This window comes from Podarcis filfolensis (assembly GCF_964270895.1).
Source record: "Podarcis filfolensis genome assembly, chromosome: 9".
Taxonomy (NCBI): Eukaryota; Metazoa; Chordata; class Lepidosauria; order Squamata; family Lacertidae; genus Podarcis; species Podarcis filfolensis.
This window is the reverse complement of record NC_139610.1, coordinates 75,469,384-75,487,524: the sequence shown is the minus strand read 5'-3', so window position 1 is coordinate 75,487,524 and position 18,141 is coordinate 75,469,384. Positions and strand designations below refer to the sequence as shown.

Genomic DNA, 18,141 nt, shown 5'->3' with positions numbered 1-18,141 from the left:
TGACTAAATGACTAAACAACAACAGCCTTTTAGAGTGATTTGACCCCAATGGCTTTGCCTCTCAACTTCCTTTTTACCACCTTCCTCATTTGGGGTAAAGTTGCCTCTTCCCTCTCCCCCCCCCATTTTGCAGGGGGTTGGACTTGATGACCCTTGGGTACCCCTTACCCCGCCGCTGCCACCCAGCTCTATGACCCTACGAACCCCGTGTATGTCCAATCGCCCCTGCCGAAGGAGTCACCATACCAAGCCAGCTTTGTCTGTCGATGTCGTTTAATTTCCGTGAAAGGAGCACACACACGCACACACACCCAGGCACGCACGCAGAGGCACACATCACATGGTTGACATTTGGTAAACAGTCTTCGAACACACACACACACACACACACACACACCCTTGCGAAAGAGAAGCCCCTGGTGGGGTTGGGTGCGTGGGACTCAGTGTGAGGTGGGGTGGGAGGACGGGCGGTCAGGGGGACGGCGGCGTGGGGGGCGTCCTTTTGACAATTCTCTTCGTCGTCGTTATTATTAATTAATGAATGAATTATCGTTAATCATCTCTCTTCTTTAAGGGCTCGGCTTCTTGCTGGCTAGCGCACCACTGTCTTTCCTCTCCAGCCGCGTGTAAGGCTCAAAGGCGGAGGTGCCCAGTGCGTATCCGCTGGGGAGCTCGTGGAGGGTCCCCAGCAAAGGGCCGCCAAAGCAAAGAGGGGCCGCCGGCAGCCGAGGGGATGCCGAGGGGGCGGCCAGCGAGGGGACCTGCAAGCTGAAGGCCCCTGTCCCCGGAGGGCTGCCCCCACCACCCAGGCCTGGCGAAGTGTTCCCTGACGCGCCCATCGAGGGCCCGTTTCCGGAGGGGTTGCCGACGGGGTTGGGGGCAGGGGAGAGCAGGCTGGGGGGCCCCCCGGGAACTGACAGGAGCCTCCCCTGCTCCAAGAGTCTCAGGATGTTGCAGGTGGCAAAGGACTCCGAGGTGGAAGTGGCGTGCTTCTCCGAGTCCCTGCTCTGGTCCTTCTTCTGCTTGGTGCGGCGATTCTGGAACCAGACCTTGACCTGGGAAGGAAGAGAGAGAGAGAGAGGTGAGAGGAGGTCACACAGCAGCACTCATGTTGAATCCGGTCAACACTATCCCTACTAGAAAAATTAACCAATACAGTGGTACCTCAGGTTAAGTACTTAATTCGTTCCGGAGGTCCGTTCGTAACCTGAAACTGTTCTTAACCTGAAGCACCACTTTAGCTAATGGGGTCTCCTGCTGCCGCTGCTGTGGTTAAACCACAAAGCCTAGAACTTGCCAATCAGAAGGTTGGCGGTTCAAATCCCCGCGGCGGGGTGAGCTCCCGTTGCTCGGTCCCTGCTCCTGCCAACCTAGCAGTTCGAAAGCACGTCAAAGTGCAACTAGATAAATAGGTACCACTCTGGCGGGAAGGTAAACGGCGTTTCCGTGCGCTGCTCTGGTTCGCCAGAAGCGGCTTAGTCATGCTGGCCACATGACCCGGAAGCTGTATGCCGGCTCCCTCGGCCAATAAAGCGAGATGAGCGTCGCAACCCCAGAGTCGTCTGCGACTGGACCTAATGGTCAGGGGTCCCTTTACCTTTAATATAGGTGGGGGAGGTCTGTTAGGGAAGATGGAGCCACTGGTGCCATCTCCAGGGGGCCCTGGAGACCCAGGCCCCCACGAAATGTTTGCTGTGGGTACCCATGGGTGCCTGGCCTCCACTCCTTGCCACCGCCATGCACCACCTCCACGGCCGCCTTAGTCTATTGTTATTTTAACTTTTCAGATGTCTTAATTTATGCTTCCATTTTTTCCTATTTATAATTTTATTGTTTTATCCTTTTTGCGAACCGCTTTGAAGTGGTGACAGCGGTAGTTTTTGCAATCAAGCAGCGTATAAAGTTCAACGATTAATCAAAACAAGTCCAGGTATGTATTTTAGGGCACTATTTTGTGAAGCATTCTCTGCATTTTCCCCATGCTTTTTGAAACTCTTGTCTAGTGTGATCTCTAATTGCCTCTGTTAATCTAGCCAATTCAATATACTCTAACAGTCTTGCCATTCCTTTTTTGTTGGCACAGTTTCTTTTTTCCAGTTTTTAACAATTAGGATCCTTGCCGCTCCTAATTGGAGACTTTGTGGATATTTAAGTTATAATTAGAAAAATCTTAATAATTACTCATAAAGGAAACAGCTTATAAGAAGTAAATAAAGAGGCCAGATACAGGATAAAGGAAGTCTTTTATTTGGTTTTTCATATTGTTGTATGTTATGCTCATTGTATGTTATGTTCACGTTTATTGAGGGTGGATTTCGGTACTGGGGGGTGTTATGTTATCTTGTAAATAAAATTACCAATAAAATTTATAAATAATGAAAGAAAAGAAAAGAAAAGAAAAAAGTTCAACGATTAAGTAAATCTCCATGAGACTGGGGGTTTGCGTTCCATGTTCCAGGCCTTATGGATACAGAGCAAGAGTCGGTGGCAAAATCACCGTTGCTTGTGGGATTTGTGATGCTATAAATAGGGCTTGGGCGACACTAATCTGAGTGAGTCAACGAGGTCTAAAGAGGATTGTAAGAGACTCCAGAAAGGGCGAGTGATGGCGGAAGCGGAGAGAGGCATGTGCCAAGGAAGATGCTCTAAAGACACAACTTGTGTTTCAAATGGACTGGGCCACACAAACACACCCCGAGGGGAAGAGGGAAAGCCCACCACTTGGACACCACAAGAGTGGCTAAGTAGAGATTCCTGTCAAGTGCCAACTGGCCTGAGAGAGCAGGAGGAAATCAGGGCATGATGTTGAACACCAAACAGACTTCCTTTCATCAGTACCACTCTTCCAACATTCAGCTTCATAGGGTGTCTGTGGGTTCAGATGTTATTAAAGAGGGAGAAAACACTTTCCTCTATGCACAGGCCCTCTAAGGTTTCAGGCAGGGGACATTCCCAGCCCCAACTGAAGATGGGAAGAGCCATGGCTCAATATCAGAGCCTCTGCCCTGAAGGATCTCCTGGGTTCAAACCCAGGTAGGGCTAGGAGAAAACCTGAAGAGCTGCTGCCAATCACTGTAGACGATCCTGATGGACCAATGGTCTGAATGAGTACAAGGCAGCTTTTTCCATTCCCATGACTGAACCTGGGAGCTTCTGAATTTCACACTGAATTATGGCCCTTCCTCAATGAGATTCCTTGATGAGACCGGTACGTTTCTTCCTATATACATAAAAACGTAAGGCGGTCATCACGCAGCCCCCATTGGAGGATTTGCAGTGCTGCGTCGCAATCCTAGATTTGCATGAAGTGAGAGTGCAGCCCCTATTGGTGGGCGTCACAATCCCAGATTTGCATGTAGAAAGGGGATTGGGAAGAGGAAAAGTCAGCTTGGCAGTTGTGTGGGGCGAGAAGGGGAAGCTCGCAGCAGTTCTCAACCTGTGGGTCCCCAGATGTTGTTGGACTACAACTCCCATCATCCCTAGCGAGCAAGGCCAGAGCTCAGGGATGATGGGAGTTGTAGTCTAACAACATCTGGGGACCCACAGGTTGAGAACCGCTGCCTAGGGGGTTAGCTACATGGGAGAAAGGAATGGTGGGGAGGTTGGTGAGTGGCGCAGTCAGGATGAACCAAAGCCCATACGAAGAGGCCTGCTGGATCAGGCCAGTTGCCCATCTGGTCCAACATCCTGTTCTCTGGGAGTGGCTGCCAAGACCATATAACACCGGTTTTGAAAGACCTACACTGGCTCCCAGTATGTTTCCGAGCACAATTCAAAGTGTTGGTGCTGGCCTTTAAAGCCCTAAACGGCCTCAGCCCTGTATACCTGAAGGAGCGTCTCCACCTCCATCGTTCTGCCCAGACACTGAGGTCCAGCTCCGAGGGCCTTCTGGCAGTTCCTTCCCTGCGAGAAGCCAAGTTACAGGGAACCAGGCAAAGGGCCTTCTCGGTGGTGGCACCCGCCCTGTGGAACGCCCTCCCAGCAGATGTCAAAGAGAAAAATAACTACCAAACTTTTAGAAGTCATCTAAAGGCAGCCCTGTTTAGGGAAGCTTTTAATGTTTAATAGGTTATTGTTATTGTATTTTAGTGTTTTGTTGGAAGCCGCCCAGAGTGGCTGGGGAAACCCAGCCAGATGGGCGGGGTATAAATAATAAATTATTATTATTATTATTATTATTATTATTATTATTATTATTATCCCTACCGGAAGCCTGCAAACACGACCTGAACTCAACAGCAACTTTCAAACTTAATTTCCTGGATTAAAGGGCATCTGACCCATCTATAGAGAACCTCTTCCCCCTCGAGTAGACTTCACATACAAGGAATCACACCATTTCACCTGGCAGCTAATCCACAGGCCTTTATTTCTGGCTCCGAGCCACCAACCTGGCGACTCTTGAGAATCAAGCCTGGGAATTCAAACATTCTTGCCTGCTCTTGGCTGTTGCGGGAGACCACAGGAGGAGAGAGAGCGCTCTGGCAGGTTCCCCACAGGTGTCTGGTGGTGGGCCACTGTGAGAACAGGATGCTGGACTTGATGTGTCCCCAATGGCCTGATCCAGTGGGTTCTCGTCTTCTGTTCTTCTCAGCATGAGCTGGGCGGTTTGGCTTCTACACTGCTGGCGACGGCTTCTGTTCCTGCCTCCTTGGCTCTCTCTCAACACATTTGGTGGCCTCACACCACCCATCGCCTCTCGCCCGAAGAAAGGAAAACACATTTGGCGTTCTGGGCATCACCTGGGGGAGGGGGAAAGCCACCTGCAGCTCATTGTCTTAAGGCAGACCAAGGCAGAGGCTGCCAGCTTCAGTCTAGCGTTTCTCCTTTTTTGTTGTTGTCGCAATGACAAAAGCAGGATCCGGAGACATTTATTTTATTTTTTAGAAAGGGTCTTGTCAGAGTGAGAAGACTTAATTAGGCATCCGGGGGAACTGGAGAGAAAGGCTGGGCGTATAATTATTTCCATCAACAGCCAAGCTCTGAATCTCCCCCCTTTCACCCTACTTTCCCCATCCCCTCAATTAACTGGGTCTGGGTGGAGGAATAAAACCACATCAGCCATCGTGGGAGGGGGGAGGAGATTGAGCTGGGGGCGCTCTGAAATGACCCCCATCACACAAATAATACACACACACACAGACAGAGGGAGAGGCAGCCCTAGTGCATTTTCTCCCAGCTTTGGGAGAAACAAAAGCTGGAATTGCAACCCCAAACAGCGTCGGCCATAATTGCAAGGCTCCCAAGCCTGCTTTGATCGGCATGTGAAAAGGCCGGTTTGTGAGAGCAGAGGCGTTCAAAGGAAGTGTTTGCTCAAGCCCCGGATCCGGTGGGGAGGGGGCGCAGGCGTTGCACCTTGGGCTGGGATCCGAGTTCAAGGACAGCTAGCCCTCTCCGCAGTTCCGCACCACAGAGATACAGACAGACAGAGGCAGGTTCTGGGAAACTGGGCTTCCAGGTCAAAGGTTGGGGTAGGCTTATCTGTCCATAGCAGAGTCACTCCTTGGTCATTTCGCTTGTCCTTTTCTTTTTCTTTTTCTTTTGTGAGAGGAATTTTAATCAGTTTCCTCTAACAAAATTCATCAAGGGGAAGACACTAGCCAAAATCAACATATTAGCATCTTGAGACTGTTTGGAACAATCCAGAAGCGCCCTTACTATGAAACTGTAATAATTAGTAAAGCTTCATTTCAAAATCCCCCTCCCCCCTCACTTTAATCCCTCAACTACCTTGCTTCAGTATTTAAATAATGACGCAGCCTTGATGGCAGAAAGTAAGGAGGAAGTAAAGAACCTTTTCATGAGGGTGAAAGAGGAGAGCGCAAAATATGGTCTGAAGCTCAACATCAAAAAAACGAAGATCATGGCCACTGATCCCATCACCTCCTGGCAAATAGAAGGGGAAGAAATGGAGGCAGTGAGAGATTTTACTTTCTTGGGCTTCATGGTCACTGCAGATGGTGACAGCAGCCACGAAATTAAAAGACGCCTGCTTCTTGGGAGAAAAGCAATGACAAACCTAGACAGCATCTTAAAAAGCAGAGACATCACCTTGCCTACAAAGGTCCGTATAGTTAAAGCTATGGTTTTCCCTGTAGTGATGTTTGGAAGTGAAAGCTGGACCATAAAGAAGGCTGATCGCCGAAGAATTGATGCTTTTGAATTATGGTGCTGGAGGAAACTCTTGAGAGTCCCATGGACTGCAAGAAGATCAAACCTATCCATTCTGAAGGAAATCAGCCCTGAGTGCTCACTGAAAGGACGGATCCTGAAGCTGAGGCTCCAAGACTTTGGCCAACTCATGAGAAGAGAAGACTCCCTGGAAAAGACCCTGATGTTGGGAAAGATGGAGGGCACAAGGAGAAGGGGACGACGGAGGATGAGATGGTGGGACAGTGTTCTTGAAGCTACCAGCATGAGTTTGACCAAACTGCGGGAGGCAGTGGAAGACAGGAGTGTCTGGCGTGCTCTGGTCCATGGGGTCAGGAAGAGGCGGACACGACTAAACAACAAATTACCAGGCTAACAAAATCCATCCATATATTAAATCAACCCAGTGACAGATGCAGGATGTGCCCCGGGGTCATGATCACAAACAAGAGGCTATTTACAAGACCCAAGAGGGAAGGAGATGCAATCAGATGCCAAAGGTGTTTTCTCCACTATCGGCCACATACAGGAAGCCACCCTCGTTCTTCTCCTTCTCCTAAAGCTGCCCCATTGTCAGGCTGGATTGCCGACAGTCTTGTCTACAAAAAGGAATATTGCTTTCTCAGACGGCAGTTGAATCCTCTTCCGGATGATCCACCTAAACTGAGCCACAGTGATGTCAGATGGAACCAGGTACTTCCGCTTGTCAGTGTCCACAATCTGAGAGCCCGAGACCTTTTCAACAATCACCAGGACGCGGTCAGGGTACTTGGCCCGGATCTTGGCGGACTCCATGCAGCGGTGCTCCAGTGTGTGGTCCTCTTGAACATCCACTTCATGGCGCCGGTACGGGGGAAGGAAGGGAGGGGCCGGCCTGTCAGTCTTCCTCTTGGTCCGTCGGGCCCGTAGAGCCACCGTCACAACAACAACCTCGCTTGTCCTTTTCTGAACTTTTTCTAACGCTCCAGTATTTTGGAATTCACCTTTTCCACAGCTGTAATACACTGGGTCGAGGTTTTCACTGAGCTCTCCACCCAGACCCCAAGGTTCCTTTCCTGGTCAGTCACTGTCAGCTCAGACCCAATCAGTGCCTATTTGAGATGTTTGGGGTGTTTGTCCTGATGGGAACACTTTCTTCCCAATTGAACCACTTTTGCCCTTTTAATGCCCTTTCACCCACTTGGGAGAGATCCTTTCGGAGCCCCTTGCAGTCCCTTTTGTCTTCTTACCACCTTGAACAATTTGGGAGTCATCAGCAAGCCTGGCCACCTCACAGCTAACCCCTGACTCTGGGGTCATTCATGAGCAAGTTAGCAACTACCAGTTCCAGTTCAGGCCCCTTGAGGGACCCCACTTCTTACACCACGGTTGCACTCAGGTGCTCCTCATGGGTTTCCCATAGGTATCTGGCCTGGTCCAGGATGCTGGACTGTGTGGGCCTTTAGCCTGATCCAGCAGAGCTGTGAGTACTGTCCATTTATTCCTACGGTCCCTCTGGGTGCCCATTTATCATGCATTCATGATTATTTGTGCTCATGATGATATCAGGGTGGTTTAGGCTTGCCAGGTCTGGAGCAGCCCAGACCCTGAGATTTCAGGGCCCTAACCTGAAGCCTGGCGATATTATGGGAGGAGACCGCTGGAGATGGAGGTTAATTGGGAGAGGGAAGCAAAGGAGGGCAGACCCCAGAATGCCTATCCTATAATTTGCAGCCAGCTCCTCCTCTTCAATTAAATACATTCTTACCCACCCAGAGAGTCAAACCTGGAGGTCCTGTAACCCAAGGGTGGTTATACGCAACATCATTTTCAATACCGTTTGCGACTGCAAACATTTCAGAGTGGTCGTCGTACTGCTTTGTTTCCAATCAGCGCATTTCTCTTAACTTGCTGCTGAAAACCCATAACCCATAACCTTTTCTACCACCACAAATGTTCCAGCTTGGGGGAGCATCACAAAGCAACTAATAAAGTGGAATGAAGTGTGGATGAGTCAGTATTAATCCATCACTACTGCGTTTTTATTATTGCATCCATGACATATTGCAGAATATATTCCCCCACCCCCGCAGCAAAAAAAAGGGGGGGAAGTCCTGTAATCTGGAGATGCCCAAATTCTCTTCCTCCTGATCCTCAGCCAGTTACCGGACCATAAGCCGTTCTTGTCCCATGTTCCAACAAGGCTTGGCTTATATTCTTATGATCAGAACGTCTAAAACCTGCCAGTGTGGTGTAGTGGTTAAGAGAGGTGGACTCGTAATCTGGTGAACCGGATTCGCTTCCCCGCTCCTCCACCTGCAGCTGCTGGTGACCTTGGGCTAGTCACACTTCTCTGAAGTCTCTCAGCCTCACTCACCTCACAGAGTGTTTGTTGTGCGGAAGGAAGGGAAAAGGAGAATGTTAGCCGCTTTGAGACTCCTTAGGGTAGTGATAAAGCGGGATATCAAATCCAAACTCTTCTTCATACTTTCCTATGCAGACGCCGATCGAGTCACATGAAATCTGCAAGTAGATCTGTACCTGCCTGCTATTCGGCTCTATCTACATAAAGATGCTTTAAGAAGCTGCACGTTTTCCACACACGACGAAGCAGCAAAGTTCCTGCTTGTTCAGGGCGATGGTCTGAGTGCAGATTTCAGAGCAATTCCTGCATGAAAGCCCTTTCCACATTGCGGGAGTTTTGCCATGTAGGAAGCCACGGGGTGTGTGAAAGATGCAAAGTGTCGTTCCATCATCTCTGTTGCTCATGGTAATGAATTGTTAATTGCTATTATTGCGATTAATTTTTAACAGAGCAGACTTGGTTGTGCAGCTATAAATAAAATAAGCTGCTCCGACATCATAAGAACGTGACTTCTGCCAACTTGGGGCTGCTCAGCTGACACATTCTGCCTGGAAGCATCTCTCCAGGGCCACCTCCTCCTTTGAAGAGTCAGCATGGTATAGTGGATAGAGTTACGGACTAGCACCTGGGAGACCAGAGTTCGAATCTCCTCTTGGCTATGAAGCTCACAGGGTGACCTTTGGCCTGTCACACCTCTCAGCCTAACCTACCTGGCAGGGTTGTTGTGGGGGTTAAATAAGGAGGGATAATAATAATAATAATAATAATAATAATAATAATAATAATAATTTATTTGTACCCTGCCCATCTGGTTGGGTTTCCCCAGCCACTCTGGGCGGCTTCCAACAAAGATTAAAAATACATTAAAATGTCATACATTAAAAACTTCCCTTCAGATGTCTTCTAAAAGTCTGGTAGTTGTTCTTCTCTTTGACATCTGGTGGGAGGGCGTTCCACAGGGCGGGTGCCACCACCAAGAAGGCCCTCTGCCATGGCTTTTTGCAGGGAGGGAACCACCAGAAGGCCCTCGGCTCTGGACCTCAGTGTCCAGGCAGAACGATGGGGGTGGAAACATACTGGGAGGGAGAGAACCATGTGGGTCGCCTTGAGCTCCTTGGAGGAAAAACTGGCGTGTGAATAAGCAATCAACAAAAATAAATCCCTGCTTCTACCAGGGATGCAGCTGAGGACTTAACTACATGCAAAAATGCAGAGAGCAGTTCCTACCATTAGGCAGAGTGACCCAACTGCCTCAGGCACCATAGGATGGGTGGCTCTTCCTCCTGAGCTCTCTGACCAGACCCTCTTGTTGGAGAAGGTAGCTGTACCTTGTCCTCTACCCTGCTGGTCTCCCTAGGGTGCAGCCCAGTGCCCCATTGCTTGTACTGAAGTACGGTATGATTCACGACGCTATGTAGAATGGGTCTCTAAGTCAGGGGTCAGCAAACTTTTTCAGCTGTCCATCGTCCCTCAGAACATGCGGTGGACTGGACTATATATTTTTTTGGGGGGGGGGGAATGAGCAAATTCCTATGCCCCACAAATAACACAGAGGTGCATTTTAAATAAAAGCACTCATTCTACTCATGTAAAAACACCAGGCAGGCCCCACAAATAACCAGAGATGCATTTTAAATAAAAGGACACCTTCTACTCATGTAAAAACACGCTGATTCCCGGACCGTCCATGGGCTGGATTTAGAAGGCGATTGGGCCACATCCAGCCCCTGGGCCTTAGGTTGCTTACCCATGCTCTAAGTCCTCAGACAGCAAAACATCTTGCAAATGTGTTTGGTGCCACAGTGAGATGGGGCCTTTTGCTTCTTCCTCAAAGTGATAAAGGCGATGGAGAGCAAGCCTTACATTTAAGGGCATTGAGGATGTTTAGCCTGGGGGAAGAGAAGACTGTGGGGTGATGAGAACCACCTTCAAATATCTGAAGGGCTCCCACACGGGAAATGGAGCAAGCTTGTTTTCTGCTGCTCCCAAGGCGACGACCTGAACCAATGGATACGTTTCCGAGCACAATTCAAAGTGTTGGTGCTGACCTTTAAAGTCCTAAACGGCCTCGGTCCTGTATATCTGAAGGAGTGTCTCTACCCCCATCGTTCAGCCCAGACACTGAGGTCCAGCCATACCTTCCCTTTTTTTGCGGGAAATTCCCTTATTCCAGCGCTGATTCCCACTGCTATCCCGGATTGCTAGATATCCCATAGACTGTCTGTGGGACAGGTGAGGCTGCTGATCCCTTATTTTCAAATCTGAAAGTTGACAGCTATGGGTCCAGCTCCGAGGGCCTTCTGGCGGTTCCCTCATTGCGAGAAGTGAGGTTACAGGGAACCAGGCAGAGGGCCTTCTCGGTGGTGGCGCCCACCCTTGGGAACGCCCTCCCATCAGATGTCAAGGAAATAAGCAGCTATCTTATCTTTAAAAGACATCTGAAGGCAGCCCTGTTTAGGGAAGTTTTTAATATTTAATGCTGTATTGTTTTTAACATTCGATTAGGAGCCGCCCAGAGTGGCTGGGGAAACTCAGCCAGATGGGCAGGGTATAAATAATAAATTATTATTATCATTATGGATTCAAATGACAAGAAAGGAGATTCTGACTGAACATTAGGGGGGCGGGGAGCTTGTTTGACAGTGGAATGGACTCCCTCAGAAAGTAATGGACTCTTCTTCAGTTGGAAACAGAGGTTGGATGGCCATAAGTCAGGGATTGCTTAGCTGTGGTCCCTGCATTGCAGGGGCTGGACTAGATGACCTTTAGTGCTCCCTTCCAACTCTACAATTGTAGGATTCCGAGTATTTCGCAAGATCCAGAAGCTCATTTGCTTCTGGGCACTACAGGACTCAGCCCTCAGGACATGCTTCCAGTGCTAGGGGCTTGGGACACTCAAAAAGATGCTTTTTATACAGCATCTCTGTGACCAAACAGAATTCCCCTCCCCCTGGTCTCTCCCAAGTCCTGGCCCAGCATTCTCTAACCATTACACCACACAGCCGCATGACTCTAGTTTCCTGCCTGGGATGACTCATGCTGAGTGTCTTGTGGGTACTGATGCAGTCAAAGCGACATCTGTTGCTTGCTAAAGCTCAAAATAAGTCAAAAGAGTCCCATTGTGTCATGAAAACTGAGAGAGAGTGTGTGTTATCTACTAAGCTTGGAACCTAGAACAATAGGCAAGTAGGATCCTAGAATGCAACAACTGATTGCAAACAGGGGACACAGAAAGGGCTGAACTCCTCAATGCCTTCTTTGCCTCAGTCTTCTCCGATAAAGAAAACAATGCCCGACCTGAAGAATTTGGAGCAAATGATTCAGCAGAGGAAACACAGCCCAGAATAACTAAGGAGATAGTACAAGAATACTTGGCTAGTCTAGATGTATTCAAGTCTCCAGGGCCAGATGAACTGCATCCAAGAGTATTAAAAGAACTGGCAGATGTGATCTCAGAACCACTGGCAGTCATCTTTGAGAATTCCTGGAGAACAGGCGAAGTCCCGGCAGACTGGAGGAGGGCAAATGTTGTCCCTATTTTCAAAAAGGGGAAAAGAGAGGACCCAAATAATTACCGCCCAGTCAGTCTGACATCAATACCAGGGAAGATTCTGGAGCAGATCATTAAGCAAACAGTCTGTGAGCACCTAGAAAGGAATGCTGTGATCACCAATAGTCAGCATGGATTTCTGAAAAATAAGTCATGTCAGACTAACCTGATCTCGTTTTTTGACAGAATTACAAGCCTGGTAGATGAAGGGAATGCAGTGGATGTAGCCTACCTTGATTTCAGCAAGGCATTTGACAAGGTGCCCCATGATATTCTTGTAAAGAAGCTGGTAAAATGCGGTCTTGACTATGCTACCACTCAGTGGATTTGTAACTGGCTGACTGACCGAACCCAAAGGGTGCTCATCAATGGTTCCTCTTCATCCTGGAGAAGAGTGACTAGTGGGGTGCCACAGGGTTCTGTCTTGGGCCCGGTCTTATTCAACATCTTTATCAACGACTTGGATGATGGACTCAAGGGCATCCTGATCAAATTTGCAGATGACACCAAACTGGGAGGGGTGGCTAACACCCCAGAGGACAGGATCACACTTCAAAACGACCTTGACAGATTAGAGAACTGGGCCAAAACAAACAAGATGAATTTTAACAGGGAGAAATGTAAAGTATTGCACTTGGGCAAAAAAAATGCGAGGCACAAATACAAGATGGGTGACACCTGGCTTGAGAGCACTACATGTGAAAAGGATCTAGGAGTCTTGGTTGACCACAAACTTGACATGAGCCAACAGTGTGACGCGGCAGCTAAAAAAGCCAATGCAATTCTGGGCTGCATCAATAGGAGTATAGCATCTAGATCAAGGGAAGTAATAGTGCCACTGTATTCTGCTCTGGTCAGACCTCACCTGGAGTACTGTGTCCAGTTCTGGGCACCACAGTTCAAGAAGGACATTGACAAACTGGAACGTGTCCAGAGGAGGGCAACCAAAATGGTCAAAGGCCTGGAAACGATGCCTTATGAGGAACGGCTAAGGGAGCTGGGCATGTTTAGCCTGGAGAAGAGGAGGTTAAGGGGTGATATGATAGCCATGTTCAAATATATAAAAGGATGTCACATAGAGGAGGGAGAAAGGTTGTTTTCTGCTGCTCCAGAGAAGCGGACACGGAGCAATGGATCCAAACTACAAGAAAGAAGATTCCACCTAAACATTAGGAAGAACTTCCTGACAGTAAGAGCTGTTCGACAGTGGAATTTGCTGCCAAGGAGTGTGGTGGAGTCTCCTTCTTTGGAGGTCTTTAAGCAGAGGCTTGACAACCATATGTCAGGAGTGCTCTGATGGTGTTTCCTGCTTGGCAGGGGGTTGGACTCGATGGCCCTTGTGGTCTCTTCCAACTCTATGATTCTATGATTCTATGATTCTATGATTCTATGATTGGCCTGCAGGAAAAGACCAATCAGGCTCCAGGAGTGTTATGTACTGAGTTTGTTATGTACTGAGTTGAATAGGATCCAAAATGTGGCAGTCTGATTGGTCCTAGAACAAAAGGATTCAGAATGCAGCAGTCTGATTGGTCCTAGAACAATAGGATCCAGAATGCAGAAGACTGATTGGTCCACAGGAGCCACCCAATCCAGCTCCAGGTGGAAGTGAATCCGCAACCTGATTGGCCTACAGGAGAATCCCGGAATTAGCCAATCACGTGGGGCCCATTGTGTAAATAATATATATAAAGCAGACATTCTGGGGGAACTTCCATTCCTCCTCACCCCTATGAGCTGAATAAAGAGCATGAAATCCACTCTCAACTCCCGAGTATATTTCAAGTAGGGAAGCAGAATCAGCCAATCAGATGGGACTCATTGTGTAAATAATGTATGTATTTGGGGGGCAATTCAATCACTGTTTTACAAGCTGCAACAAAGAGCATGAAATCACTACAGTATATTTCACAGAGAGAGAGAGAGAATGAGAATGGAGGAGGAAGAGAGAATGAAAGGGAGCAAGGGAAGAATCAGAGTGTGGGGTGGAAAAGAGCGACACCTTCTTCGGCAAAGGCACCCATCCTTTACCTGCGTCTCGGAGAGGTTGAGCTGCCGGGCGAGTTCCGTCCTCTCTCTGCCCACCACGTACTGGCAGCGCTGAAACTCCAGCTCCAACCGGTAGAGCTGCTCAGCGGTGAAAGAAGTCCTGGTCCTCTTCGGCCGGTCCAGGTCCAGACCTTTGGGAAGGACGATCTCCCGGATGGTCCCTTTGGCATCTGGGGGCAAAAGCAAAGGCAGAGCCTTGAGGGGAGGGCATCGGAAAAGGAAAGGAGCCCACGCCGGATCAGGCCAGCGGCCCCTCTAATTCAGCACCCTGTTCTCACAGGTTCTGACCCTGGGGAAACAGCAAGCAGGATTCGAACGCAAGACCACCTTCTCCCCTCCTGTGGTTTCCAGTAACTGGTGTTCAGAAGCAGGGCTGCCTCCAACTGTGGATGACAGAGCCTAGGAATCCTGGCTAGTCGCCATCGACAGCCCTCTCCTCCATGACTTTGTCTAACCCTCTTTTAATGTCCCTGCCTCTTGTGGGAGGGAGTTCTATAGTCTAACTCTGTGCTTCCTCTGCCTCTTTTAGCTGTCCTGAACCTTCCAATATTCAGCTTCATTTGATGTCCATGAATAAACAAATAAAATAAAAATAAATAAATAAATTTCATTTATACCCCGCCCTCCCCGGCCAGAGCCAGGCTCAGGGTGGCTAACACCAATAAAATCACAGTAAAAACATGAGGGGGGGGACCCAATTTAAAATAAATTGCATTTAAAATGCAATTTAAAATGCAGCCTCATTTTAAAAGTAGCCCATAGATCAAAACCATAAGGGGAGGGGAACATAAGGGTCAGTCTGAGTCCAAACCAAAGGCCAGGTGGAACAGCTCTGTCTTGCAGGCCCCGTGGAAAGATGTCAAGTCCCGCAGGGCCCTGGTCTCTTGTAACAGAGCGTTCCACCAAGTCGGGGCCAGTACTGAAAAGGCCCTGGTCCTAGTTGAGACCAATTTAACCACCTTGCAATCTGGGACCTCCAAAATGTTGTCATTTGTGGACCTTAAGGTCCTCCATGGGACATACCAGGAGAGGCAGTCCCATAGGTACGTGGGTCCTGGGCCACATAGGGCTTTAAAGGTCAAAACTAGCACCTTAAACCTGACCCTGTACTCCACCGGGAGCCAGTGCAGTTGGTAAAGCGCTGAATGAATGTGATCCCACGGCAAGGATCCCGTAAGGAGTCTCGCCGCGGCATTCTGCACCCGCTGGAGTTTCTGGGTCAGCTTCAAGGGCAGCCCTGCGTAGAGCGAGTTACAATAATCAAGCCTGGAGGTGACCGTCGCATGGATCACTGTGGCCAGATCAGGGCGAGAAAGGTAAGGGACCAACTGCTTAATACGGTGGAGATGGAAAAATACCACCTTTGCTGTGGCTGCAACCTGCGCCTCCATGGAAAGGGAGGCGTCAAGGATTACACCCAAACTCTTAACGGAAGGCAATGGCACTAATTGGGCCCCCGCAAGAGATGGGAGTTGGCTCCCCAAGGGGTGCCAACTTAAACAAAATATTGGGGGGGAGGCAGGTAAGCCCCACCCCTCATAATCAATCACATAACACAGTTCATGCATACCATTTGAATGGCAGTGCCCATAAACTGGGGGGCAGCCCCCTCAAATATTTTATTGGGCCCCCCTACGAGTTTTGCTCCTATGAGCTGGTGTTATGAGAACTTTCATGTGGTATGGGTTTTAATATTTTCTCTTTCCACTTTCTCCCTGACATGCGTCATTCTGTAAACTACTATCGTGTCACCACTTACTCTCCTTTTCTCTAAACTAAAAAGTCCCAAACATGGCAACGTTTCTTCATGGGGGGGATGTCGCTTCAACCTCTCAATCATTTTGAGGGCACTTTTCTGAACTCTACAATATCCTTTCTGAGGTGAGGCAGCCAGAGGTGTGTGCAGAATTTCAAATATGGTGGCTCCCAGTGCTGTTTTTCTAGAAAAAGAGGTGCAATGACGCCCACCTGAGAAGTGCCGGAACTGAGTTCAGGCAAGTTCTGGCTGAAAAAAAAGCCCTGGTTGCACCATAGATTTCTATGACAGCATTATGATATTGTCTGTTTTACTTTCAATTTACTTTCAGCTGTCCATGGAGGCTCAGGTCAATTCTGTGACCAGGGCAGCTGTCTCCCAGCTCCATCTGGTACGCAGGCTGAGACCCTATCTGCCTGTGGACTGTCTCGCCAGAGTGGTGCATGCTCTAGTTATCTCCCGCTTGGACTACTGCAATGCGCTCTACGTGGGGCTACCTTTGAAGGTGACCTGGAAACTACAACTAATCCAGAATGTGGCAGCTAGACTGGTGACTGGGAGCGGCCGCCAAGACCACATAACACTGGTCTTGAAAGACCTACATTGGCTCCCAGTACATTTCCGAGCACAGTTCAAAGTGTTGGTGCTGACCTTGAAAGCCCTAAACGGCCTCGGTCCAGAATACCTGAAGGAGCGTCTCCACCTCCATCGTTCTGCCCGGACACTGAGGTCCAGCACTCAGGGCCTTCTCGGTGGTGGCACCTGCCCTGTGGAATGCCCTCCCACCAGATGTCAAAGAGAACAACAACTACCAGACTTTTAGAAGACATCTGGAGGCAGCCCTGTTTAGGGAAGCTTCTAATGTTTGACAGACTGTTGCATTTTAATATTTTGTTTGGAATATTTTGGTGGAAACCCAGCCAGATGGTGGGGTATAAATATTATTATTATTATTATTATTATTATTATTATTATTATTATTATATTTTCCCCATTATCCCTATAGAGTAAATAAATAAAATCAACCGATGTATTTATTGTAGCATGAGATTTGGAAGCCAGAGGTCCACGCAATGCACTGCAGTGCAAATACAGCTTTAAGATCAGCAAGGCAAGCCCTGCGCTAGGGTTTGGGATGTGAGACGGGGCCTTCTCTGTGGTGACACCTCAGCTGTGGAACTCCCTCGTGCTGGAAATGCACCCTTTCCGGCATATTGCAACAATGTGTCTTTTTCAACAGGCATTTGGCCACAGCTGAGGCTATAAGGGTTGAACTGCTGCATGCTTCTATACACTCCTCGAATCACAGAACCATAGAATTGTAGAGTCAGAAGGGACCCCAAGGGGTCATCTACTCCAACCCTCTGCAATGCAGGAATCTCAGCTGAAGAGTCCCTGACAGATCACCCTCCAAATGTCTCTTAAAAACCTTGAAGGAGGGTGAAAGTTGTGTTGTCACGGAAGGCATTTTATTGGGTTTATTGAATGTAAGGTGGTCTTATTGAAGGAAGACTGTACTGTAGTGTGAAACTACTAAATTGCAATTTATCAACCAGCTCAATCCTATCCTGTGGACTCAGCGTGATGGAGTTTTATCACACTACTTGTGCTAAGGGCCCCCCGCTGAACTACTCATGGGCCGGCGCCTCGCAATCAGACTGGAATGCCTTCACCCCGACAGAGCTCAGGATGAGGTAGTGGGGGGGGAGCAGGAACCCCCGGGCCTTCGTGGCCCAGGACCCAGTGTACGCAAAGAATTTCGAGGCAGGCCCTGCATGGGTACCCGCCACAGTCACCAGGGTCACTGGCCCAGCGTTGTACGAGGTGCTAACGGATGGGGGGCAATGCTGGCGCCGCCACTGCGACCAGATACGGCGACGATTCCTGGGAAAAAACCAGGAGGACGACAGGTCAGAGGAGTCCCAAGGGAACAGTGGGGCAGTGAGGCCCATAGAGCAGCAGGGGCAAGCAGGAGAGGCAGAATAAGTAAATACAGAGAGGACCCACGAGGCCGAAAGGACACCGCAACCAGAACCATGACTGAGTGAGCCGGTTGCGCCAGACCAAACGGCCACATCACAGCCAGCATCCTTGGAACACAAGCCAGAACCCGAACCCCGGACCAGGGAACACCCAAGGCCGCAACACACACGTAGGCCGCCGGCGTACCTTGAGGACTATGAATGCAACCTTCTGGGCAGGACTGGAACTTAGAGGGGAGGGGTGTTATGTACTGAGTTGAAAAGGATCCAAAATGCAGCAGTCTGATTGGTCCTAGAACAATAGGATCCA

At 49.0% G+C, this 18,141-nt stretch overlaps 1 protein-coding gene and 1 pseudogene across 2 annotated transcripts in view; both read right to left on the bottom strand.

The window, feature by feature from the left end:
* Nucleotides 1–255: 255 nt before the first annotated feature.
* VAX2 (ventral anterior homeobox 2) overlaps nt 256–18,141 on the bottom strand; it is a 54,424-nt gene continuing 36,538 nt past the window's right edge. The window contains exons 2-3 of the mRNA XM_083571761.1: nt 14,076–14,263; nt 256–1,055 (exon numbers count right to left, since the gene is read on the bottom strand). Coding sequence (XP_083427887.1) covers nt 570–1,055; nt 14,076–14,263 — 674 coding nt within the window. The 3' untranslated portion in view covers nt 256–569. The remainder of the gene's footprint in view (nt 1,056–14,075; nt 14,264–18,141) is intronic.
* Nucleotides 6,567–7,074, bottom strand: LOC310742658 (gamma-aminobutyric acid receptor-associated protein-like 2; annotated as a pseudogene). The gene has a single exon. The product of its transcript is annotated as a gamma-aminobutyric acid receptor-associated protein-like 2 (transcript).